General features: G+C 38.8%; 2 protein-coding genes across 2 annotated transcripts; both read right to left on the minus strand.

Moving 5' to 3' along the window:
• Positions 1-9,776: 9,776 nt before the first annotated feature.
• LOC145779256 (AP-4 complex subunit mu-1-like) lies at positions 9,777-13,378 on the minus strand. The gene has a single exon (XM_082590796.1). It carries the CDS (start codon positions 13,351-13,353, stop codon positions 12,040-12,042), a length of 1,314 nt encoding a protein of 437 aa, XP_082446922.1. The 5' UTR covers positions 13,354-13,378; the 3' UTR covers positions 9,777-12,039.
• Positions 13,379-17,272, minus strand: LOC145779255 (natural resistance-associated macrophage protein 2-like). Its single transcript, XM_082590795.1, has one exon. The coding sequence runs from the start codon at positions 16,934-16,936 to the stop codon at positions 15,110-15,112; it is 1,827 nt and encodes a 608-aa protein (XP_082446921.1). The 5' UTR covers positions 16,937-17,272; the 3' UTR covers positions 13,379-15,109.
• Between the last annotated feature and the right edge of the window lie 7,029 nt (positions 17,273-24,301).

Consider the following 24,301-nt stretch of genomic DNA (forward strand, 5'->3'; position numbering starts at 1 on the left):
TCTCTTGAAGCAAAGCATCCGATTGTTTTGCCTTCGAAGCACCCCTTCACTAGGCTTGTTGTACTGTCGCATCATAATGGAAATGCGCACTGTGGAGTACAGCACACTTTGTTGTCTACGCGACAGAAGTTTTGGATCGCTAATGGTAATGCTTCCGTGAAGAGGTATCTTAATGATTGTGGTGTATGTGCGATTGAGAAAGCTCGGCCTATAAGGCAGCTCATGTCTGATTTACCTTTGTCTCGCACAACTGCCCATAGGAAACCCTTTTTTGATTGCGGCTTGGACTATCTTGGACCATTGACCTTTGTTGAAGGTAGGAGTCACAAAAAAGCTTGGGGACTCTTATTCACATGTATGGCATCTCGCGCTATTCATGTTGAGCTGGTTACGTCATTGTCGCTGAGTGATTTTTTACTTGCCTTTACAAGGTTTACAGATTTACGTGGGCAGGTTAATGCTATCTATTCCGACAATGGAAGCACCTTTCAGGCAGCATCTAAGAAGTTACCCGAGTTGATAGAATCAGCTGAATTTCACAATGCCCTGAGACAGAGAGAGATAAACTGGGAATTTATACCTCCGTATGCTCCGGCGCAAGGTGGCGCCTGGGAGGCAATGGTTAAACAATTTAAAATCGCATTTTTTCACATTTTAGACTCTTCAATTCGTAAGCCCAATTTTATTGAACTGCTTACGTACACAGGCAGTGCCGTTCGGATCGTGAACGAACGCCCTTTGGTACCTTTGAGTGACGACCCTAGGGATTTTACTGTCATCACCCCTGCCTCACTTTTGACCCCATACTTAGACCCATACTGTGCTGTTGGGCAACCACATGATCGTGACCAATTAAGAAGAGATTATCGGTTCAATTTGTCACTTTCTCATCAGTTTTGGAGTAAATGGATCGATTTTTACTTGCCAGGTCTTCAGGGCCGGAAAAAATGGCTAAAAATGGCCGAGAATTTGGAGCCTGGTCAACTTGTAGTAGTAGGTTCTCTCCAGGACATTGGTAAACGTGGGAAGTATCAACTTGGGAGGGTGCATGAGGTAGTTCCACAAATTAGGAAAGGGAAGCCTGTGGTTCGTAGAGCTAAAGTTGCCGTCTGCAACTATGATGAGAGTACGGGGAAAGTGAAAGTAGACTATGTGTTGAGGGATATTTCGTGCCTCGCCCCCGTAAAGAACACCTAAGTGTTAGGGTTTGAGCCTGGTTTTGTCTGCGGTGGCCGACACTTGTCTGAGCCCAGAACAGTCGGTTATTATCGCAACCATGGTATATAGCGTCATTTTTTTGCGTGTACCTACTACCTATGGTACCAATTTCATGTATCGTCGTGTTTATTCTTATTGCTGTTCATTCTTTGCATGCCCTTTGTAATTGCGTATTAACTTAAACGTGAGTGATTCAAACAATTTGTGTATCATGTGTTTTTATTCATTGGCTCACAATTGTCGTCAATTCTTTTTTAGTTATGCCATGTCAGACTGTCATAACTAGGGGCCGCTATGTTACAGACGGTTGTTCGCCTGGTCAAACGTCATGTAGAAACCGTTCGGGTCTACTGAATATTACGTCATGGAAATTCCTAAAACATGAGCCAAAATTGCACCATCGTCCGTAAGACTCGTGTCAGACTGGTTTAAACCTGTTTCAGTTTGAGGCCTGTTTGGACATGAAATGCTGCGTCACGAACTGCTGGCGTGCCTTTGAGTTATCACAAATTTTTCTGATTCATTCTTGAAGTCGTGTGTTGGAAGTCGGTCGCACATTTAACTGGTTTATTTGGTGCTTGCTAGCTGGACAAACTCTCCGTCTTTTATCCAAGTAATCTGTATCGTAGTGACAGTTTTAGAGGTGCAAGGAGTTGCAACCCCATTTCGATAGCCTCGGGCTAATTTTACTGGAATACACTTTGAATAGACGTTTCGAAGGTGTGTTTATTTTTCGGTCATTACGTACAGACAAACGGATCCGGGAACTTTATGTTACAATTTTCCCACGAAGAATTATGGTTTACCGCTGTGACCAACAATATTGATGCATTGTTACGCTATCATTGCTGTAACGTGCTGACCAAAAGTAACCTTACCGCTCGCAAGTGAATAAAAAAATAACAGTTAACCTCTCAACTACATGTAGCTCCACACAGAGTGAAATTTACATGCCTTTTGACTCTTTTTTATTTCTTTAAAAGTAATGTCTAAAAAGACATTATTGACCCAAAAAGAATGTGTAAAAAGACATTATGAAAAGTAACTACGGACATTACCGCTCGCAGTATGATTTCAAAGTAGCCTAGCAACTAGTTTCTGAAGGAACCTAGACTAAGTTTGCTGCTCTTGCAGGGCAGAAATACTAACCGGATTAATAGCTATAATTCCATTCGAGCATTTGTGGCAAAGCTGGGGTGTGGCACCGCCGAATACAAATAGGAAATGCAGCTTCATTTCCCAACCTAGATACTGCACTTGACAAAAAGCAACTTGAACTGGAAGGTGAGCTTAAGGCTGAAGTGGAGGCTCACCTTCAGCTTTTGAAACAAGAATTCGAACGCTATTTCCCAGACTTGGGTGACACCGACCTTCCAGAATGGAAGATGACAAGAAATCCCTTTCGGGTTAACGAGGACATTCTTCCCGACGGTTTGCAAGAGGAATTCTTGGAAATAAAGTGTAACTCCACTGCAAAAGACGATTATGAAGCAATGCCACTAACTGATTTTTGGGTTAAATATTTGCACATATACAAGGGAGTGGGTAGCGTGGCGATACGCACACTTCTTCCGTTGTCGTCCACTTATCTGTGCGGAAGTGGCTTTTCTACACTTTTGAACATAAAAACAAAACATCGAAACAAACTTATTGATTGTGAAGCCGATCTGAGGTGTGCATTATCAGCTACAAAGCCTCGAATTAAACTTTTGGTTTCCGAAAAACAATTACATCCCTCACATTGATGAAAGCTAAATATAAATTCCTGTAGTCATTACACTTTAATGTTTGCTAATTTTGTAGTTCGGTGGGGCGCAAGTTTGGATGGCACGTCAAAGGGGGGCGCGGCTCAAAAAGTTTAAGAACCCCTGATCTAGAACATATATCTTGTTCTAGATATCCCTGTGTTGATGAAGCAACTTTCTGCGGTGGTGCGTTGATAATAATTTGTTTTCATTTTTCAAAAAATTGTTTCTGACCAGTTAATTCTGTGATCTTCTTTCAGCATGTGTGAACAAAGAGCTGACTTTTCATCTTCCATATTTTTGACAGCTCTGCGATGTTCTTTGACCTGAGAATTTATGCTGCGTTTAGTTCAGCCAATACAAACTGCGTCACAATCATTGCACAGAATTTGATAAACAATACCACATTTATTGTGAAAAGGGGTTGGGTCTTTTGGTAGTGATAAAATATTGCCGATGGTTCGAAACCGTGGCCTAGTTCGAAACGGTTTGATAGTTTCTTAACTCCGGCGCGATTCAATATTGCCTTATCGACTCAGAAACTCTCTGTATGCCGGGGTTCCGAGAGGGGGGGAAGTCGGGCCAGTTTTCCCCCTAGCAAAACATTGTAGAAGAGACTCAGGTAAGTTGGCCCACTCTAAATATTTTTTTAAGTACAATAGTTATTGTGACGTATCATACGCATACCGAGAAAATGCTGTTGAAACTACCTTACCACCAGGTTGGGAGGCTCTAGCAAGCAGTATAAACACGTGAGCACGATTTTTGTATGAAAAATTATGATTTTTAAAATTTTTGGATTTTAGAATTTTTTAGATGTTTTCTGACTATATAAGAAAGGTTAATATTGGGTGAGTGCAGCGCTAGGGTAGGTATTAAGGCTCACTTTGACGGTGAAATCGTTGTTAGAAGCTCGATAGTTTGACATAAATTTTAGTTTTTACAATATGGCTGCCATGCAGGGAAGTTGGCCCATTTCGTGGGTGGGTAGCCTACGTTGGCCACCATGGCCAACTTGCCTTCATGAGGTATTATATAGAATGATAATTGACTAAATAATACGATGACTTATTTTTTCAAGATTGAAGTATCAAGTATCCAAAGTAGGCTAAGTAGCCTAAATTGCCGCTTTTCATCAGCATAAAGCGATCAATAATAATAATTCACTTCCTAACATCGTTTTTATTCCACAGATTGCGATAACTTATTTCTAACCCGTATTGTAAAAATTGAATAATGGTAAGTAATTTAATTATTAAGAAAACCAATCGCCGAAATGTGTCTCAGCAGGTGGATGAAGAGGGGCTAAAGATGTTGAGGAATGGTGTGAGTCAAAGAAAAATATGCAACCACTTCTCAAGCGACGATCTCTAAAACGTAGGCCTACCTCGTTTCGGAGATAGGCTACATTAAAAAATGTTCCGATATTGGTAGGCTACCAATGCAAAATAGGGTTTGAACTGCAAACAAACTCCTACGTATCAGTATCGTTAGGAATAAAGGTACCGTATGCCGTTCCAACTAGGGGAAGACGGGGCAAAGCGGGACACTTTTCGTAAAAACGTAATTTCAGCAACAGTGAAGGTTGGATTTAGTCAATTTCTTTTTTAATCGAAAGCCTTAGTTGGTCAGCATATTTGGTTCGAAGATCAAGCGGAATCTTTCTACTGTTATAGTAGCCTACAAATCAAAAAAATTTTTTTTTTGAAATGTCCCGCTTTGCCCCAGCCATGGGGCAAAGCGGGACATTTCAGTTTTACATGATTTGGTAGCCTACTGTTTAGCCGCTTCTCTCAAAGACAACTTCTTACTTTTCACATCTTCTATTGCATTCTTAATATTGATAGCCTATCCGTCCATTTACCTATTTCAGTTTTTCTCTTGTAGCGACGAACCATTGTCAGAATTAAATTGTGTAGGCCTACCGGTACAATATAAATGAATGCTGATAAATATTTTACAATCTTGAAGACTAAAAGAGGTATAAACAAAAATTCAATCAACAGAAGAACCACAGATACAAACTAGACTTCTAGAGTCTCATGTTGCCCTAATGCACTGTCCCACTTTGCCCTAATACAGCTGTCCCACTTTACCCCAAAGTATAGCCTTTAGAAAATAACATCTCTGCTGAAACCTGTAAAGTTTTAGGTAAAAGTTGCTTTTGTTACAAACAAATACTGTCTCAATGTCTAAGATAAAAACAAAGCTACAAACAAATTCGCTTATGCTAACGAATGTGGTAGCTACTTTTCCATCTCTTTCTTATAACAAACCATGCCAAAACACATTTTACTTCCTCACGACACGCGTTGTGCTCTGCCAGTCGCCATTTTTTTCACAGCAAATACAGTTTATAGTTGCCTAACTAGTGATTCCGGTTAGAGGGAGCCAAAGAATACAAAATGTGAGAAATCGCGATGTCCCGCTTTGCCCCGCTTTGCCCGTCTTCCCCTACATGATATTTGATACACTGATACAGCCTTCGTTATTTTCGAAAGTTTATTTGGTGTAGGCCTACTCATGTAAAAAAAAAATTTACTGAGGTGCGTTGAAATACTGCATTATAATAGTAGATTATATTGTAATCCATACCGGTACTACATGAATGCATGCAATGTAGGCTATGCATGCTTATATAAAACCAAGCAATAATTAAAAAGAAAGTAAAATTGAGGAGAAAGAGAGCTTTTCCACTGTTTAGTATACCGAAATGGACACGTTGGCCAACTTACCTTCCATGGTGGGCCAAATTACTTGCACAGTCGGGCAAGATGGCCCATTTTTTTTTTTTTTCGGAAAACTTGAAAAATTACACACCTGAAAATGTTGGTTTGATGCAAGAATATGTAGGCTACACGTCTAGAGGGATAAATTCTCGACTCTTCAATAGCATTCGCTTTAACATATGTTTTGTTATTAGCTCACAAATTCAATTTTACATTTTGCTGGGCCAACTTACCCGAGTCTCCCCTAAAGGAAAAACGAGTAGTTTTTTGTTTTTCCACTTTTGAGGGGGGCCCATTTTTAGTACTAAAATAAAAATGTACCACTCTCAATTCTTAAATGAAGTGCGTAGTTCCAAGTATTTCTCAGTCATTGTAAATGTCACTCTCGATGCTTCTCATCAAGAACAAATCATTTTCGTGCTAAGGTAGGCGATGTTGAACAGCTTCAAGACGTAAAATCTGAAGCTGAAATGGTTTCTGTATCACTGAACGGTTTCGATTGTACTGATAGTTTCAACTTGAAAACTGGTGCTGTTTTAGCTAAGCGGGAACTATTTTTGCTTGACAACTGAACCTTAACTTCAAAATCTGCGTTGGCCAGGCATAGGATGTTGTATCCAACATAAGTTATCTGGGAAATTTGAAGGTGTCAGTCCAAGCACGATTAAAGGAAGTAAATCCAGTAGGCTACGGTATATTTTTATTGTTTATGGATGTTGTTGCTTAAATCTAGTTGGAGTTCATAGTGTTGCCTACAGACAGCGTTGTTGTCAATTCTTGCTAAAAATCGGCTGCGGAGAAACATATTGTTGATTGGATGGTCTGAATGGCTAGCGTGGAAGCTACACCGTTAAGCCGTTATGGTTAGCGAATCGCAACTGCTCGCTGTACGAGTGAGTGCTCAGCCTTGTGCTGATAGCCGGGAAGAACGCCCCTTTCTTCACAATGTCCTCTGTCCTGGCGCCTGCTGGTTTTGTTGGCTCTTTTCTTTCCACAAAGATAAGAGTTAAACCGACTGGTGACTGGTAAAGCGGCGGTCGAATGCTCTTGTGGAAGAATTAGTGGTGCGGTACTGACGAGCCTAGCCTCATGGGCGAAACACGGTGTCTATCGCTGTCAATTCTTGCTACAAATCGGCTGCCGAGAAACAAAGCTGTCCTATCATCTTGCAAAGAAAATTGACTTCGAGAGGGTAATCAAGGCGTAGTGCAGTCAAACCCAATGCTTTACATTATCCTTTTGCAATTGAAGCTCTAAAGACGTTTCTTAACCCTATCTTAATAGGCTACGAGCTGTTTTCGTACGCGGAAAGCACGTTACGGGCTATCTTGGCCCCGTGCTAATTAATCGCTAATAACTGGAGCTATGAAAATCACAGAACCAAAATATTTTACAAGATAATAGCCATGTGTATTGTGCGTATAGAAATTATATTTTTATCCAACAAATTTTTTGAACTAAATTGTTTGAGATGAAAACACGTCAGAAAGTCGGTTTTTATTCTAATTTTCCGAAAATAGCTTCAAAACTGAAATTTTTAAATTATAACATAAAGTAATACTAAACTAAACATAAATTACTTTTTCTCATAAATATAAGCCATTTTTAGGCGTTTTTACATTTCAAAGTAATTGCGGTAACATTAACATACATATAAGCTAACCAGTAGCGTAGCCAGGAATTGTGAAAAGGGAGGTTTTGATGACCGGCGGGCGAAGCCCGACGGCGTGTTTGACAAAGGCGACAGCCAGCGGCAGGTGGTCTGGGGGGCCTCCCCCAAAAAATTTTGAAAAATTACTTTGAATTTGGTGCATTCTGAGAGCATTTTCAACAAAAATGTGGGTATAAATATTCCTGTAAAATGGTGCTGTCCGGTGGCATAGCAAAAGGATAAGATCATGTTTTCTTGGGCATTTTTTGGTAGCCTAATAGAGCTAAGTTTCTATGTTTTCTTGTTGCTAATTCCTGGCTGAGATATTTGAATGTTTGGTATTGGCAAAACTCGCTCTTTTAATGCAGTTTCGTTTAAAATTAGGCAAACTTTGTTTTAAAGACATAAAGACTGAAAGCAACATTCTCAATGTCGTGACGTCACACGCGTGCCAACGGAGGGGTTGTAACCCCCACCCCCCCCCCTTTGGCTACGCCACTGAGGCTAACTAGCATTGCACGAAAATGTCTAGCCACCTGAGACGAAATGCTTATTGTGAAGGGCAGGAAGGTAGAAAAATGACCAGTGTAGGTTTAGAAGATTTGCAAAGAATAAGAACTAAAAGTCAAGAAATTTCACATTTCTAGCATATTTCCTTCTGTGAAATATTTCACTACTAAAGTGGGGCGTCCTCATAAAGCCCCGTTTTTCTTGTTATTTGAGAAGGTGACCGAGTTGTTGACGCGGTTGTAAAGTTTTTTTGGGAATAGATAATTTGTGAAGTGGATTGTGTGATGCGTAGGCTACTGCATGTAGACTATGTTGGTGTGTGTCGGTTTTTTGTAAATCTCTGTGGCTCATGTATAGACAACCGCTGGTTTGTCTGGTGACCTTCACATCAAGAAATGCGATACTTTGGCTGCTTTCAACTTCTTCAGTGAACTGGATGAAGTCTGATATGATGTTTAAGTGTTAATGCACTTGATCTAATGCGTGTTTTTGCAATATAAAATAAGATCGACATATATCCAAGCCAAATTTTGGGGGGCGATGAAAAAAAAAAGTAATGAGAGATAATTCTTCGATGTGTTTCACGACTAAATTGGCCAAAACCGGCGACCTCATCGGTGTTCCAAAAACTTGCCGTTAAGTTGTCGTTTTGTAGGGGAAAAACGATGCATTAAGGCAAGTCTCTAGAGCACGTTCAATATCCGGAATTGTGCAATCAGATCTGTATGAAAGAGTGCAATCTTGGGAAAGTTTATTTAAATTAAACTTAAAAGCGATACTGCGGGCCACGATGACAGGTAGGCTAGGCTACGGAAGTGAACAAACTAACTACATCAAAGGAAATTTGAACTTCATTGGGATTTATTTTATAATCGGCTATAATATCACAGAACTGTTTTGAATGTTTAATGGAGAAATCGGTGCACCCAACCAAAGGATTGAAAATATTGGTCAAGTGTTTCGCCAAATAATAAGTAGGAGAGCTGATAAACGAAACAATTGGTCGAAGAGGAACTTCCGGTTTGCGAATTTTAGGTAGGCTAAACCGAAAAAATTTGGAGCAATGCCGTTTGAATTTTTTAACTGTCCAGCCTGTAAGTCAAAAAATCAATTTTATTTTCAGTTTTTAATTTCAAAATGAATTCACAGAGATAAAATTCGGTTGCCAGAAGAGCATTCTTTTTACAAATTGAGTAAGTTTTGGAATCGGACAATAAAGCGTTAACTTTTTGTTCATAGTCACTGGAATCCAATATAACCGTAGCCTGCAGTCACCTTTCAAAATTGTAATGTCCTTGTTATTTTGGAGACTTTTCTTCTTTGTTTGATAGGTTCTTTTTTGGGATCTTGGCGTGTTTCAGAATGTGAGAAATTTCTGAACGAGCATCGGCGACTTTCAGGTTGGCTGCTTTTTCTAATGTGATTAGACCACGTTCGGCGCTACACATGAAATCTACGGTAGAAATCTTGAGGAACTACGGCAAAGTTTAAACATTTTTTCAGAACGGTGGTTTGGTGCTGCGTTAACGAATGTGATGATCCTTCCCCTACGTGTGTTCCATGCATAATTTATTGCAGGCAAATAAACATGGCAATGACCAGCAAAATATTGTTCCCCGAAGCATTTGTGACTTTCTGAAAGTGAACTAACCACCCAAAAAATAAACTTCATCAGTCCATCCTGATGCATTGCCTTTTGATCTTTGTGGAAAACCATTTAATAATGATGCAACCATACGTTTCCTTGAGGATATGAAAAAAGGAGAACACAATTTCCCGATGCATTCATCGCACATATTGCAGTTAGCCTACATTTTTCCCGCTTAGAACTTGTCACGATCGAAATAAAAATCGTTCAGAAATGGTCATGTTACTGCTTGTTTTTCGAACATAGGCTATTCTACAGGGTGATCACACCAAGTGTAGACAAATAGGCTATTTATTGAAATAACAGTACAATAGTACATTCAAACAGGAAAAAAATTTACACATAAAGAAAAGTTTAAATAAACAAAATGCACTCTTATTTTTCAACACATCCTTCCTTTACCTTCACCGAACGCCTTAGTCTGTTGTGCAGTTGACTACATTGAAGAAAAATTAGCAGAAACAACCTTTAGGAAAATCCGATGGGTGTGACCGCCAAGGCTACTGTAGGGTATTGTTTTGTATTATTTTGTTTTAAAATATGTGTGTTAAACCAGGATGATGGTTAAATGCGTTGTCGTTGGAATGCCGTCAGAAAAAAAATATAATTAATAAACTAAATTGGAATAAACGGAGTGGAAATGCAAGGTTAAAACGAAAAGTGAAACTAGCACAGTGATTTTCAACGGATTTTCTGAAGACGAGTCGCCAACTTGAACTTTCGACTCGAAGAACTCGATTCTTTTGTTTAACTCAAAAACAATGGACCAAAATTTGTGTAGACACTATCAGCAATTGCGAGACTGAGAACTGTCGCAGCTACCTGTTAAACACGTCATGTCCAAGACCGATATTTCCCATGTTGTAGGTTGTAGCACACCAAATTTGAAGCCAATAAAAGTCTACTCAGTTTGCAACCATGGTGTAGTACGGAAGGAGCCGTTTCGCTTCGAAGTTTACAATAATATTGTTGAACTTATTTTACCTTTTTCTTTGGAAACAAAAAACATGGTTTCATAAGTGAACGTTCAAATATGTTGCACTCAGAACGATGACGGTCGTTGGGATGTCTGACTCGTCATGAACTGAATTAGCTTTTGTAACGGATTGTCCAATATCCTGGGACCGCTACCATCGGTGTGATACGATAAAGACATGTAGGCTAGGTAGTATTGATTCAGTTACTTTTAGAGTTTATAAAACAAACTAGCTCAGCTACTGGCACAAAATCTGATTAGAAACGAAATATCAAATTAAACCACAGATAATAAAAGTAATTTGCGTTCTTCTGGTGACTATTTACTAGGTTACCTCCTGATGTTAAAGATGATAACTAGCTTTTGTATTTCCGACGTTTCGTCAGTCAGCACGACTGACTTTATCAAGGTGGCTCCAGTAGTCATAGTCACCAGAAGAACGCAAATTACTTTTATTATCAAATGCCTGGTGAACAGTCTCTCTCTGTTTTTAAACCACAGATTTAAGGAGTTGCAAGTAAACAATCTTCGTGAATTTTCAAAAAGCACTTTTGCGAACATCTAGAAGTGGATAACACCACTAAGCTAATCAACCAACAAATCAGCACTTTTACATTAATTCAACGTATGCAGACGTTGGGCTGGTTTGTTAGCTAGGAAGGAAGTGACAGCTTAAGCGTTTAAGGATAAACAAATTACAATCATTTGTTAACCTTGCTGTTGTGTTGGTCTTAAATGTGTAGGCTCCGTTAGCTCAGTGGTTACGCGCCCGATTGAAGATGAAGCGGCGCTAGTTCAGCTCTCGGAGTGTGCGCTTGAGCAACGCATTTCAAGACTGCTCTCCATTGCGCAGCACCTAGTGAATGGAATAATTTCCTGGAAACATTTCAACAATCAGAAACTTTACTCTGCCAATCTCGGTAACCGGTTCTGCGTCAAAAGCATCTACAAGTATGCGAAACTACCGAGAATAACCAATCAAGGCTTTGTCAGTCCGAGGTAGGGACAGTAGATACCGGGATGCGTAACTACATCCGCTTTTTCGTTCATCCGCAACATTAGAAGGGTAATTTTTATTTTATTTACAAAATAATGTATTTTTTATGGGTTATATAAAAAGAGTGAAGTTGGTTTTGAAGTAATTTAAACTATTTAGTTGAAAGCAAGCCAGCAGCAAAGCGTGAAAAAAATGTCAAATTGGCAATTTACCCTTCTAATGTTGAAGCAACAACGGAGTTGCGCGTCCCGGTATCTACTGTCCCTAGTCCGAGGGTACATAAAGATTCAAAACCAAACCAAAGCAGCAGTTACCGTCCATGTTGCTGCCCTTGCACAAAACTTATTATGACGTAACCAGAATTGCTCAACTTCAAAGTTCAAGCAGCAACAACAACGAAGTGCAAATGAAAATAAATTATTTTACGACGGTCAATACATCTGGCTAATGATAAGTCACGTGCCCAACACGCAGTTGAGCAAAGAATGCAGATTGCAAAAGAACAAGTCACGTGACATCATACTATGAAATCTTCATTTTACGGGCTACGAAAGCTCAAAGTCCACTAGGATTGGTACCAGTCGTCTTTGAGACGAAACTCAAATGAATTTGAGTACGTCAAGTAACGAATCCACTTGCTAATGGCTTGGCCTGAAGGTAATTGCTTTAGCGACTGAACTTTCAACCCGGCTATTTTCATGTCAGAATGGCACAGCATTGGAACTTCAAACTGAAGACATACGCTGGTCAGTTCAAATGGAATGGCAGGCGTCCAAGACGAAAGAAATAATTTGATATTAACTGTATGGTGTGAAGAACCAGGAAATAACGGACTCATAAAATGGTATTCATGACTGACCTCGTCTCGACAAAAGGTTACATTGGCAAGGCTGGATACCCCGGTGACATTAACAGTCGATTCTGGCAAAGGAATTTTACCAATTAGTTTCACAGCAGGATGGCGTACTGGCAAGCCGCAATATATTTTCAAGGAAACGGCAAGCATTTTGTCACTGGTATGCGGAATAATGTTAGCATACAATGTAAAGGGCAAAGAAGTATCTTCGCCTAACTTAGAGACGTTGTATCGCATTACTTCAAGATTTCCGGGTGATACAGTCATTTTGACCGTTTGAGGTAATCCGCTGGTTATGACGGACGGGTGGAAAACTGCTTTAGAAAATTCAGCTTTGCGTTGAGGGAAAGCTATTTCCACTTCAGCAAGCCCATCTAAATAGCTTTTCACATTTAACTTGCCTAATATATTGCAGAGTTCTGGAGTACCGCTCGGGTTTATAATCACAGACAACGTTTCAATCAAGTCGACATATACTTCGTTGTTTTGCATCGCATTGTGTAATGGTTTTCTTGAGGCATCACCAGATAACTGGCGTTTTTCTTTGTCCACAACACCAAATATGTTATCAGGAAAAAAACTCATTATGTCAGCAGAATTTGTCTTCGGCTGAGTAACTGCATTGCACAATTGAGGTTTAATTTTCGCAAAATCAGTAATCTTTGGAAACCCACCATCTGCGGTTTCACATATGACCTCATAAATCAAACCAATGTTAGTCAAAAGGTTATCTGGGTTCACAGTTCCAATTAAGTCTCTGAATATCCGGGAAAGCGACTCCAAGTACTCGCAAATTATGAACGGCGATGCGCTATCGTTTTCAGTCGCAGCCACCAGAAAAACTTTGTCGCAAAGAACATGAAAATAATAAAAGTTGTTTATAGTGACGCATACTGGTAAAGTTTTATTCTTTCTCAGATATTTTCCAAACAGATCAGGCTTGAAGGCTTGCTGTGAAGAAAGCAATTCCTTCTGAACCAAAACTTCTCCGTTTTCACTTAAAATAAACAGTCCATTGAGCATATTGGTTAAGACCTAAGCAAATGCCTGCAATGCGGTAAAATTTACAATTTTAAAACAGGCAACTGCACTAGAGCATACAACTAAAATAAACACAAGCAACACGGATTCAAATGACATATTATACATCTGACAGTAAATGCACAGTATAAAGCCAAAAAAAAATACCTCAACAAAACGCAGAGGAAAAAAACAATTAACAAACCCACAATTAAAAAAACAGTAGCTTTGACCGCTACGCATAAACATATCCACAAAAAGTTGTGATTGCTTTTCTTTTAAAAAACCGATAATCATTTCTCACTTTGCAAAACGGGGTCTTAATACGGCGATTTCCTTTCAAGTGCTCCAATTTGTTTCAAGTCACCAATGACAATTTTATAACAGTAAAAAAGAAAATTATTTACAACACAAAGTTGCAACATATTAAAAATGCATAAAAAAGTTCTCAAGCTTGTTACATCTCACATTAGAGTATGTGATATTTTCTAGAAACAGATGAAAGGTGACTCCTTTGAATAGAGGTGATTTTGTAATAAGCAAAACTGACATAAGAAAAGGTGTCTTGCATACACATTTTAATATCAAAAAAATGCATGGTCGGTAAGTCATCACATGATATTGATGGTGGTGGATTGTCCTGAATGTAACTGAAAGTAAATCATTAATTGATTGTGATATACTGAACCACATATTGGCAAGGAAACCAATTTCAGTTAAAATTCTGACACTAATCCTTGCTTTGAATTAAACTCACTTATCTAGTCGAAAACTTAGATACTAGCCTACTTGAGAGATATTTTTTAAACTACTATTGGAAGTCAACAAATAAGCTTTTCATGATGAAGAATGCTAACTTTGTACTGACTTCTACTTGACTTCAAAACAACAAGTCAATGTGCAGACTACTATTTATAAATTGAAAATACATATATATATGCTAACCATTAGTCTTGTAAATCGTGTAAAAAGCAACACATGTGGTGTTCAAAATCTTAAGAATTGTAGTTAACAAGATCTGTTGTTGAACGCAGGAAACAATTCACCATCTCAATACTCTCTTCAACATATGTTTTCAAAATACTAAAAGTTTTGCATAATTAAATTTCCTGCAAATACTCAATGTAAAATGGTTCAACAAAACAGCAGGGCAATTACATATTATACCATGCAAACTATCCTTCACAAACCAATGATGCATATTGGAGGAATCAGGAAATAATAAGCCCCGTTCATAGCATATAATAAAGAACATACACATTGAACTCAACTTTTAAGTCTTTTCTCAGTTGAGATGTTACTGATTGTGTTCTTTGCTCATGAACACAGATTTGACAAACATGACAGTTCATTGGAAGTTTGAAACTTTACTACAATTGTCTGCCCTACAGTCTACTGAGCATTTGTAGCAGTATAAGTATGTAATGCAATCTCAGTGAATGTAAAGCGGATGGATTTGGCATGAGAATGTCTGAATGAATGTCTTTCTGTCAAAAAGCACGGCTACAAAATGCAAGATTAGGTAGAAAAATGATTTTAAAATTATAATACAGTAGTATCAATTGGTATTTACTTATATTAACTATTAAGCCTTTTTTCTAGAAACAAGGTAGCCTACCATACATAATGGTTTAAATCACAATTTCATAAAACACAATGTGTAACTAACTAGTACCAGTAGCACACAAATAAAATCTTATTCCAAGAAAAAGTAGCATCAGCATTTTTAAGACTTTACACTTTACAGCTTAGGAAAACCTTAGTTTTGTTGAATAACATAACCTTGTTCAGGTGGTGTTCTGGCAGATTTATTAAATACAGCTTGAAACATTAGAATAGCTAAGTAGGCTACAAAAATTAGGTAGAGGACAACTACTAATGAAGCAAGTACCATAAGCCAAACATAAGGTAAGTCCCCTATGAATGATACAACAAAAAACATGTTGACACAAACAACAATAAAAGCAATTAGACCGCCAATAATTTTCCATGCAATGTTATTGGCGAATTCTTCCATTAACGAAGGCATGCTTGAAAAATGAAGCACGGGAATAAGAGCAAAAGGTAGCTGTAAACTTTGAAGAACATTTAAGTTGTCATTCAACCCTGTTAAATGATTAATATCAGAAAACACAGCCAATAACAAAGTTGGACAAATAGCAATTGATCTAGTTAAAAGAATACGTTTTGATCTACTCCAGCGCAAGTCTAAAAATCCTTCCATAACAAATTGTCCAGAGTATGTCCCTGTCATTGTAGAACTCTGACCAGCAGCAAGTATTCCTATTGCCCAAATGTAATATGCAGCTGGACCAAAAAAGCAACCCAACATAATGCCTCCTTTATAGATATCCACATTAACAGCAGTTTCATTTGTTGCATTGTTAAGAGGAAATATATGTTGCGCTTTTGGTATATTTGTTACATTTTCACACTTATCATGCAAATCTACATAAGACTTTTGATAGAAAGCTTCAGCAAAGACAGACACAACAAACAAATTAATGAGGAAAGAAACAAAAAGGGCTACAGTGGATTCAACTAAGTAGTAAAAGTTGGCTTCACGCACCTGACGTCTTTTTGTTCTATCTACATCTCGTGATTTTACAAGTGCTGAATGCAGATACATGTTATGAGGCATGATCACAGCACCAATAATTCCTACAGCTTGAAGAAGTTGTTTTGAACCACAATTTGTGCAGTGAGGAACTAAAGTACCAAACACAACCTCACGTTGATCTGGTGCAACGGCTATATATTCATAACCAAAGGTTATAGCCATGACTGTTATTAAAAATGCAAAAAAAGCTTCCAACTTTCGCAAACCATACTTGTCTAATAAGAGGAAGACAAACGCATCACTAGCTGTTATTAAAACACCAGCCCATAGAGGAATCCGGCCTCCTGACAACAAGGAAAATGCGATGGCAGATCCTATGACTTCTTGCATGTCAGAACCAACAATTGCTATTTCAATCATAAGCCACAATATAATACGAGGAACTTTTCTGTATTGTCTATTGCAAACTTCTGCAAGATGAAGTCCTGTCACTACACCCAACCTAGATGACATTCTTTGCATTAAAAGTCCCATAACTGTTGCAAGTAAAAGTAACCAAAGTAATTGGAATCCAGCCACAGCTCCTGATTGTAAATCTGATTCAATGTTTCCAGGATCTAAATATGCTATGCTCATTAGAAATCCTGGCCCTGTGAAAGCCCATAACTTCTTCCAACTGAAAGGAGGCATATTTGAAGAATAAAACTTTCCACATGTAAAATCTTCTTCTTCAGTATCTTCGCTTGCTTTGGGAACAGAAATTTTCTCCTCAAAATATGTGGCAACAATTGGTCTAGTGATATCAACACTTTCACCTGAAAGGTTTGTTGCTCTAGGTCTTAAGTTGCTGTCATATGTTTCTTGTAATTCTGGTGATGAGGACATATTTTCATGATCATATTTCTTCTCTATCTCCGTCTCCATGCTCGGTTCAGTGGTGTCAACAATAGCAGGCTGAATATCTTGAAACAATATTGATTCGCTGCTCTGATCACTACACTCTTTTCCGCGATTATGACTGAGCATAATCTGTGTCAAGGCAGATACAACGCACACATACACCAACGGATGGTAGAAAAAAGGCTCCGAAATGTTTGACTAGTGTACGGTGGTGAAAGGTCACTCACAGCATGCTTTTATTGAACTCGTTATGCAATGACACATGACACAAAACGATGAGTTAATGAGTTATGTAACTGCAGTTAGGCCAGTGCTGCGGTTGGTTGATTTCTTCATGAAATTAGCTACATAAAAGAAGAGTTGCCAGAAGCAAATTCAATTTTCTGACAATAAATTCTGATTCAAAAATAACACTTGTCTACAAATTTCAACTTTTTTTTCAGGTTTGGGTTTTGACAACTGATTTTGGCTAACTTTGAGGAGCTGAATCCGAAAATGAACTCAGATTTTCTCTATCACATCCAGTTTTCTTTCTATCGTTGCCATTATTGTAGTGTTTCGTCATAGAAACCATTGTTACGTTTCACTAGCCTATCGTTTGTACTACGTGCGGCTGTTACGAGACTAGAGCATGAAAAAGATTCAGCTGAGAGAAAGTACAATAAAGTGGTCTGTGTGTAATCTATTAAAGTGTGGTACAGTATATCTAAGTTAATCAAACGGAAATACAACAATTATTTTATGAAATTGACCAATTTTTACCCTTTTTAGTGCAGTAAAATGTCAAATATAATTATTTTCTGACAGCTATAAACTTTCAAACATAGAGATATTTTTACACTAAATTCATAAATTGGTTCAGATTTCCTCTAAAATAAAAAAAATTCCTGTTATGATAATCGTAATGGGACATAGTGGAGATTGGTAGCGTTGAGTTTTTCCATGCTGACTTGAACTCCCTGTCTTGGCTTCTCAGGCGTTATCTGTAGGTCAGCTGCTATCTCTGTGCAGGGGCGGATCCAGGTATTCACGTTAGGAGGGGCGATGTCATTGACATTCAGGCAAGTGATCAGCCAGGCACAAAAAACGACGGGGTCTCCCCTAGAAAATTTAGATCGAGTTTGATGCGTTGAGAGCATTTCGAACACAAATTATGAGAAATTGAAATTCTATAACTTAAAAAACCTTCAACAATACTGTTGTTTAACAAAGGGAGGGATAAAGAGCTGATATGCCCTTGCCATGTCAAGTTGAAGCCTGAGCAACCTAGCCGTATTTATAGTTGAGACTGAAGGTTTCACTCTTGATTGTTTCACAGCAATTTAAAAATTGACCTCGGAAAGAAATAACAGGTAATTCTGTTTTCCCAATATTGATGCAAACATTGAGGTTACAGACTTACTGTATAACTTCGAGGTTTTATTCCTCTGACAAGTTTTGAATTGTTACAAAGAGCAATGAGGAAAGGTTATGCATACATTCAACATAATGAGCAACAAAAGTGGGAGCCAGGTCAAAACACTGGGTTATGCTCCACCCCCCGTAGAATCGCCACTATAGGCTAGATATAGATTGTAAATTTTTATTTTGGACCAGCGAAACACTACAATTTGTGCAATAGTCCTCCTTAAAACGTGTCATGCACGGTCGCTGCACCAGACAAAGAAAGAAACTAACAATAACAGAAACAACTATTTCTGTGGACTTCACAAATAAAACGAAAATAAAAAGCTACTTTGCCGGTACGAGTAATACTAACAGGTGTCGTACCTTTGACTACAACACTAAGTCAAGTTTACGGTTTCTACTGTTGGCAAATCGATTTATCACGGAGTCTGCGTCAATTAAAATGTCCCGATGCTGGTATCGTAAGGCTAATCCATTCAGTCTTTCCTCCCCGATGTTGTTCCTCAGCCAGGTTTTCAACGACCGAAGAGATGAAAAGCTTCTTTCAGCTGATGCTACGCTGACTGGCAAGGTTAATAATATTTTTAGAAGAGAGTCTACGATTGTGTACACATTTTCATCACACGGTTGTAAAGCTTCTTCCGCAGTCATCGGTAAGACTGCAGCAGTCGCCGGAACAGTTTTATTTTCCCACTTCTCCTTCCATAGTTGGGTCTCTGAACCTAGAGCAGATTCCACACTATATATATGACGTAACAAGCCGTTGTAGGCATTGCAAATGACTTTTGTCAATGCTATCGGGTTGGTACTTGAGCAATTTCGTGGTAGCAATGATGTTAGGTGTCAAGATGCTATAAAGTCTCATTGAAAAAAATTGAGCTTTGCTGTTTCTAGATGCAGTTTCAATGGTTTTAGTTCCACGGCTGACCGTCAAAGTTGCCAATAACCTGCTCTGTCAACCAACTTATCTAGGCTAAGGGATTTATCGCTATGCTCTACAGTGCCGGAAAGATGTTTAGAAACTTTTTAAATTTTAGTAATTTCGTTCGGTAATTAGACTCTGCGAAGAAATAATAGCCTTATGCTCAGGCCCGGATTTAGGGGGGGGCAGAGGGGGCAGTTGCCCCGGGCCCCCCGACTTTTGAAGGGCCCCCTATGTGGAAAAAAATGTGATTTTGTGTTATTTTTTCCTTTTGGCCTTTAAAGTTTCTGCAAAATGCTGTGCAGTGCTGGACTGATGCTACTGAAGACGTAGAGGTGGTTTTTCGCGCCGTAGGCGCGAAAAATTTTTTTGCACGGGGCCCCCCGATCTAAAAGTGCCCCGGGCCCCCCATCAGCTAAATCCGGCCCTGCTTATGCTATGTTATTATTATAGCCTAGCCTAACCTAATCTTTGAACATGGCGAAAGACTTATTCAGCATTGCTTTCGATATGTTGTTTTCCAAATCGTATACATATAAATGAAGAATAAAGCTACTTTCTTGGGTTTTAGGGGGGGCGATCGCCCCAATCGCCCCCCTCTGGATCCGCCCCTGTCTCTGTGCACTGCAGATGGAATATCGTAGAAAGACAGCTGGTGGGAGTAGATTTGACTTAGTAATAAATTCTTGCTTAGTAAGGAAGATTTATTTAGAAGTTTCATAAAGCACAAAAGTCATGTATTGTAGCCTACATTGTACAGACCAACATCAGAGTTCAAGCTGAAAAATGGTTTGTAGAAGGAAAAGGTATTTTCATACTTTATAAGTTTGAGTTCAAGTCGGTTAGAGTTTTTGGTATAGCGGTGTTTCTGTGGACAAACTTGCTTTTAGAAAACTACTGTACTAACAAAGAAAGGTTATATTTGATCTCAAGCTAGTGTTAAACTGTTTTATTTGCATCAACAGCGCACGGGTACAAATAATTGACACGGCTAGAGAGCACAAACAAACATAGCCAGGTCGAAGACTTTACAAAACCGGCCTGCCACACCCCGCGGCGGCGGGGAGCGGCGTGATTTAGGGGTGACGATGCACCCGGAGGGGTAAGTCCACCAGCTTAGGTCGCGGGGGCCAGGCTGGGGAGTCGAGGTACCTGTGGAGGGAGAGTGTGGATCGAAAACGTTACATGACCCGTCCGCAAATTTAGAATGGCGGAGCGGGCCAGGGAGACAGGCTCTTTCTGCATTGCCCAGAAAGATGGCCTGCGACGGGCCGGGCGACCCGTCGCGTGTGGACGCTGGAACCGGCAGTAATTGACCGCCGGGCGGCGCCCACGTCTCCCTCACGCGACCTCGGCGCAGGTACTTGACTCTTATACCCGGTCTGCCAGTAGGCAGAGCGGATAAAATTGGGGTCTACCACGAGGAAGAGAGTCAACTATTTAAGGATAATTTGGTTCTCGTGGCAAAGAAAATTCAAATAAAAATGTGGAGCAGAGGCTCGATTAATCAATAGAAACAAAAAATATAGGTGGGATTGTAATACATACTCACTGGAGAAGAGTAAGCTTTGATTCGGCGAGCACGGATGTGCACTGGCCAGACGTTGACGCAGGTTCGCCCAGCTGGGTCGGGGAGGTTAGCGATTGAAACTAGAGGCACTGATAGGCTACATTACCAGGAAAAAGTAGAAAATTGAGGTAGAAATTTTGAGGCTGCATCGAGTTGATCAGGGGATCGTGTTGATCAATGCGTTGAAAGCAGAGCGAGGTTGATCCGAGCGGGCAAGAACAGCGTTACAAGGCGAAGGCAGCGTAAGATAATTCGAAACAATTGATTGATTAATACATAGAGATATAGTGATGATTGAAGTTACTTAATTGCTGTTAAACCATGTACATTAGACAGAAGAAAATGTTGTTATGATCCTGATATATTTTGTTACATTTGTGGATGCTTCATGTTGAAGTCTCAACAATGCAATATTACCACGTTTGTAAAAAAGGCATAGGCTATCTTGCTTACTTTAAAGTCAAGTTGGGGGACCAGGACAAAAGCTGGGCTCCTCATAAAGTGTGCAAGACCTGCGTTGAATGTCTGAGAAGTTGGTCGCAAGGAAAAGGTTCACAAATGAAATTTGGAATACCCATGATTTGGCGAGAGCAACGAAATCATGTTGACGATTGTTATTTTTGTCTTGTTAGTGTGAAAAGTCATAGCAAAAAGAGTAAACATCGTTTGAAATATCCAAATCTGGATTCGGCATTGCGGCCAGTTCCTCACAGTGATGAAAAGCCACTGCCAGTATTTAGGCTACATCACTTCCAGAACTACACGAAGAGGCTATTTCTTCTTCAGAAGCATCGTTTAGTGAAGGAGAAAGTGAAAATTTCCAACCAGCACCCGAGGATCTGTCAGACAAGCCTTCCCAGTTTAATCAGATGGAATTAAATGATTTACGGTATTGAGAGATTTGTATTTGCCTGTTTCTGAACTCGCCCTGCCCAAGTCCCTTTGAGTCAATCTTTATTTTGGCACTTTGCTATTTCTATGTGTGTCTTCAGAATTTCTGCACTCCATTGGAATGTCTATGTGCATATTATGTGAACTGTAGGCTATAATTCAGATAATACCTTGTCACTGTCCTATCGACATGTTCGTCAGCATAATGTAGCTTTTGATGTTATTATGGTTGCTCTTTTGCATGCCTATTTTTTATTCCAAGGCATGAAATTTTAATAAAGACAACGCAAATTTGTGTGAATATAATATAGAATGCTTGTTTGCTAATTAAAGCTAGATTATTGCAGGTAAAACAGTGTTTATTGCATCAGAATTCCTTGTTTTGACAACAGAGCAAATGTGGGGCAAAAATTAGGGATATTTCATATCTCAAAAACGTGATGTGATAGAGAAAATCTGAGTTCATTTTCGGATTCAGCGCCCCAAAATTAGCTAAAATGAGTTGTCAAAACCCAAACCTGAAATTTTGTGTAGACCAGTGTAATGAGAAATGCAATTATTATTATTATTTATTTGCGTCAGACAAAGCTGTCCACATCCAAAACAAACAAAATAACGAAATAATACACACACATTGCAAATGCACAAAGGTCACATAGAGCCACTTTGGATGTCGTCAGTTTCAGAGTTCACTAAATATCTACTGTTACAAATTTACATACAATGAGCGTTGGAAGAGTTGAAAGTATTCCGAACGATAAAAACAATCAGATGACATCAGGTCTGAAATAAAGCGATTTGAGAAGTGTATGCAATAGTCTCAATAAGCATCAAATGTTGTTATATTATTCATTACTTGATATTCTCGGGCACTGACATAACGAGGTAAATTGTGCAATACTCTGAAAGAATCATTGTAAGCAACACGTAATAGTTTTATACTGGAAGATCTAAACTTGTTCCACAACTGGGATACGGTACGTAAAACGACATACAATAAGAGCGAAATACAATGTTTTTTACAGCGGGTGAGCATTTGGCAAAATGAGATTTTGCATTGTTTGCAGCACAGTAGGCTACTGAGAGCGTAGGCTACTTACGTGCCTTAAAATATCATTTTCATTTGAAAGAGAACTTTCTATAAATACACCTAGGTATTTTACAGAGTCTGTAAACACAATTTCAGATTTACCTAGATATAGACTTAGCATAATTTCTTGGGCATAATCCGGGACAAACTCAAAACTATGAACAAAATAACTGGACGAAAGGCCGAAGGCCTGAGCTTGGCAAATTTTTATTCCATATTTATATTTATAAGCTTTAATATTGCATAATAAAGTATTCTACTTAGATTGAATAAAAAAATTTATTACTTTATTTAAAGGAAAATACATGTTAATTTAAGCAACACTAAGTCACAAATCAAACATTCATAAGAAAAAAAAAACACCGAGAACAAAGAAATAACACTAACTCACAAATCAAACATTTATAGGGGGATGCATTCGGATACCATTGGCTTCATCGTTTCATTGAAGTCAATAGAATAATGACGCAATAAACGTCACTCATTATTCCCTAACTAAAGGATTTCTCAAGCTATGCGCGATATTTTACTCAACCTAATAAGCTAAAAAATTAAGATATTAAAATAAGCCTCGAGTTAAAGCAAAGTTATGCCTTTTGGGACGAAATTATTTCATAATTTTGCATCAGGTTGGAGTTAATTTTGAAAATTTCACTAAAGTAAAATTCCGGGACATTTTGCTAACCGGGACGGGACACCGGGACAGACGTTTAAATCGGGACTGTCCCGGCCAAACCGGGACGTATGGTAGGTCTACCTAGATATAGCAGAGGAGCACGTGAAAGATAAAAGTTTTGGGGGGAGAATAACATACCAAATGACTTTTTTAGAATTAAAAATAATTTCATGTTCAGCAGCATAGTCTACTTGTGGCAAACATCTAACAATTTTTGTAACCCACACAAACTAGGCGATATGCAGCAAGTCGTCAGCAAGCATAGCGCTATAGCGCAAGAGAACAATTACCGCATGTCCATCAAGCTGGTGCTAGAGAAAAAGCCGATTATGGGTCCTCATCACTGCCTGATAGCCTAATTATAAATTTAAAAAAAAATGTAGCCTATACGACAAAAAATGTATTGATATGTAGTTGAATGAGTTTCGCTTTTAGCAGCATGATCGTTGCTTACTTCACAGTGTAGATTCAAACGATCTGTTATAGCCTGATGCTGCAGGTTCTTTTTGGCAATATCAAATTACACTAGCTTTCGGAACACAGTTCCCTAATCATGTGCTATGACGAATGGTGTTAAAGTCAGTGAGTGGTTTTTTTAAAGTGGCTCTTTGGTTTAGCTTGAGGCTGCCGGCTGTTGAGTTTCTGTGCTGTTAGGCGTTATTGCTGTGAGGTTTTGTTGGATCAGTTGATTAGTAGATTAGGTGACGTTAAATAGATTAGGTGACGAAATCTACTAATCAACTGATCCAACAAAGCCTTTTTCTTGAATAAAAATTCTGACATGGAAAAAAACGTATTTTACTGTAATCCAGGAGCCAAGATAGTTTTACCTGTAGTGCAATGATGCAAAGAGTATAACGCATAACTTTTTCAATAAAAATCTACACTTTAGAATTGAGAAGCACCAAAAAACATAGCCTACGGTATGTAGCCTA

The sequence above is a fragment of the Aplidium turbinatum genome, chromosome 11 (assembly GCF_918807975.1).
Source record: "Aplidium turbinatum chromosome 11, kaAplTurb1.1, whole genome shotgun sequence".
In the NCBI taxonomy this organism is placed as follows: domain Eukaryota; kingdom Metazoa; phylum Chordata; class Ascidiacea; order Aplousobranchia; family Polyclinidae; genus Aplidium; species Aplidium turbinatum.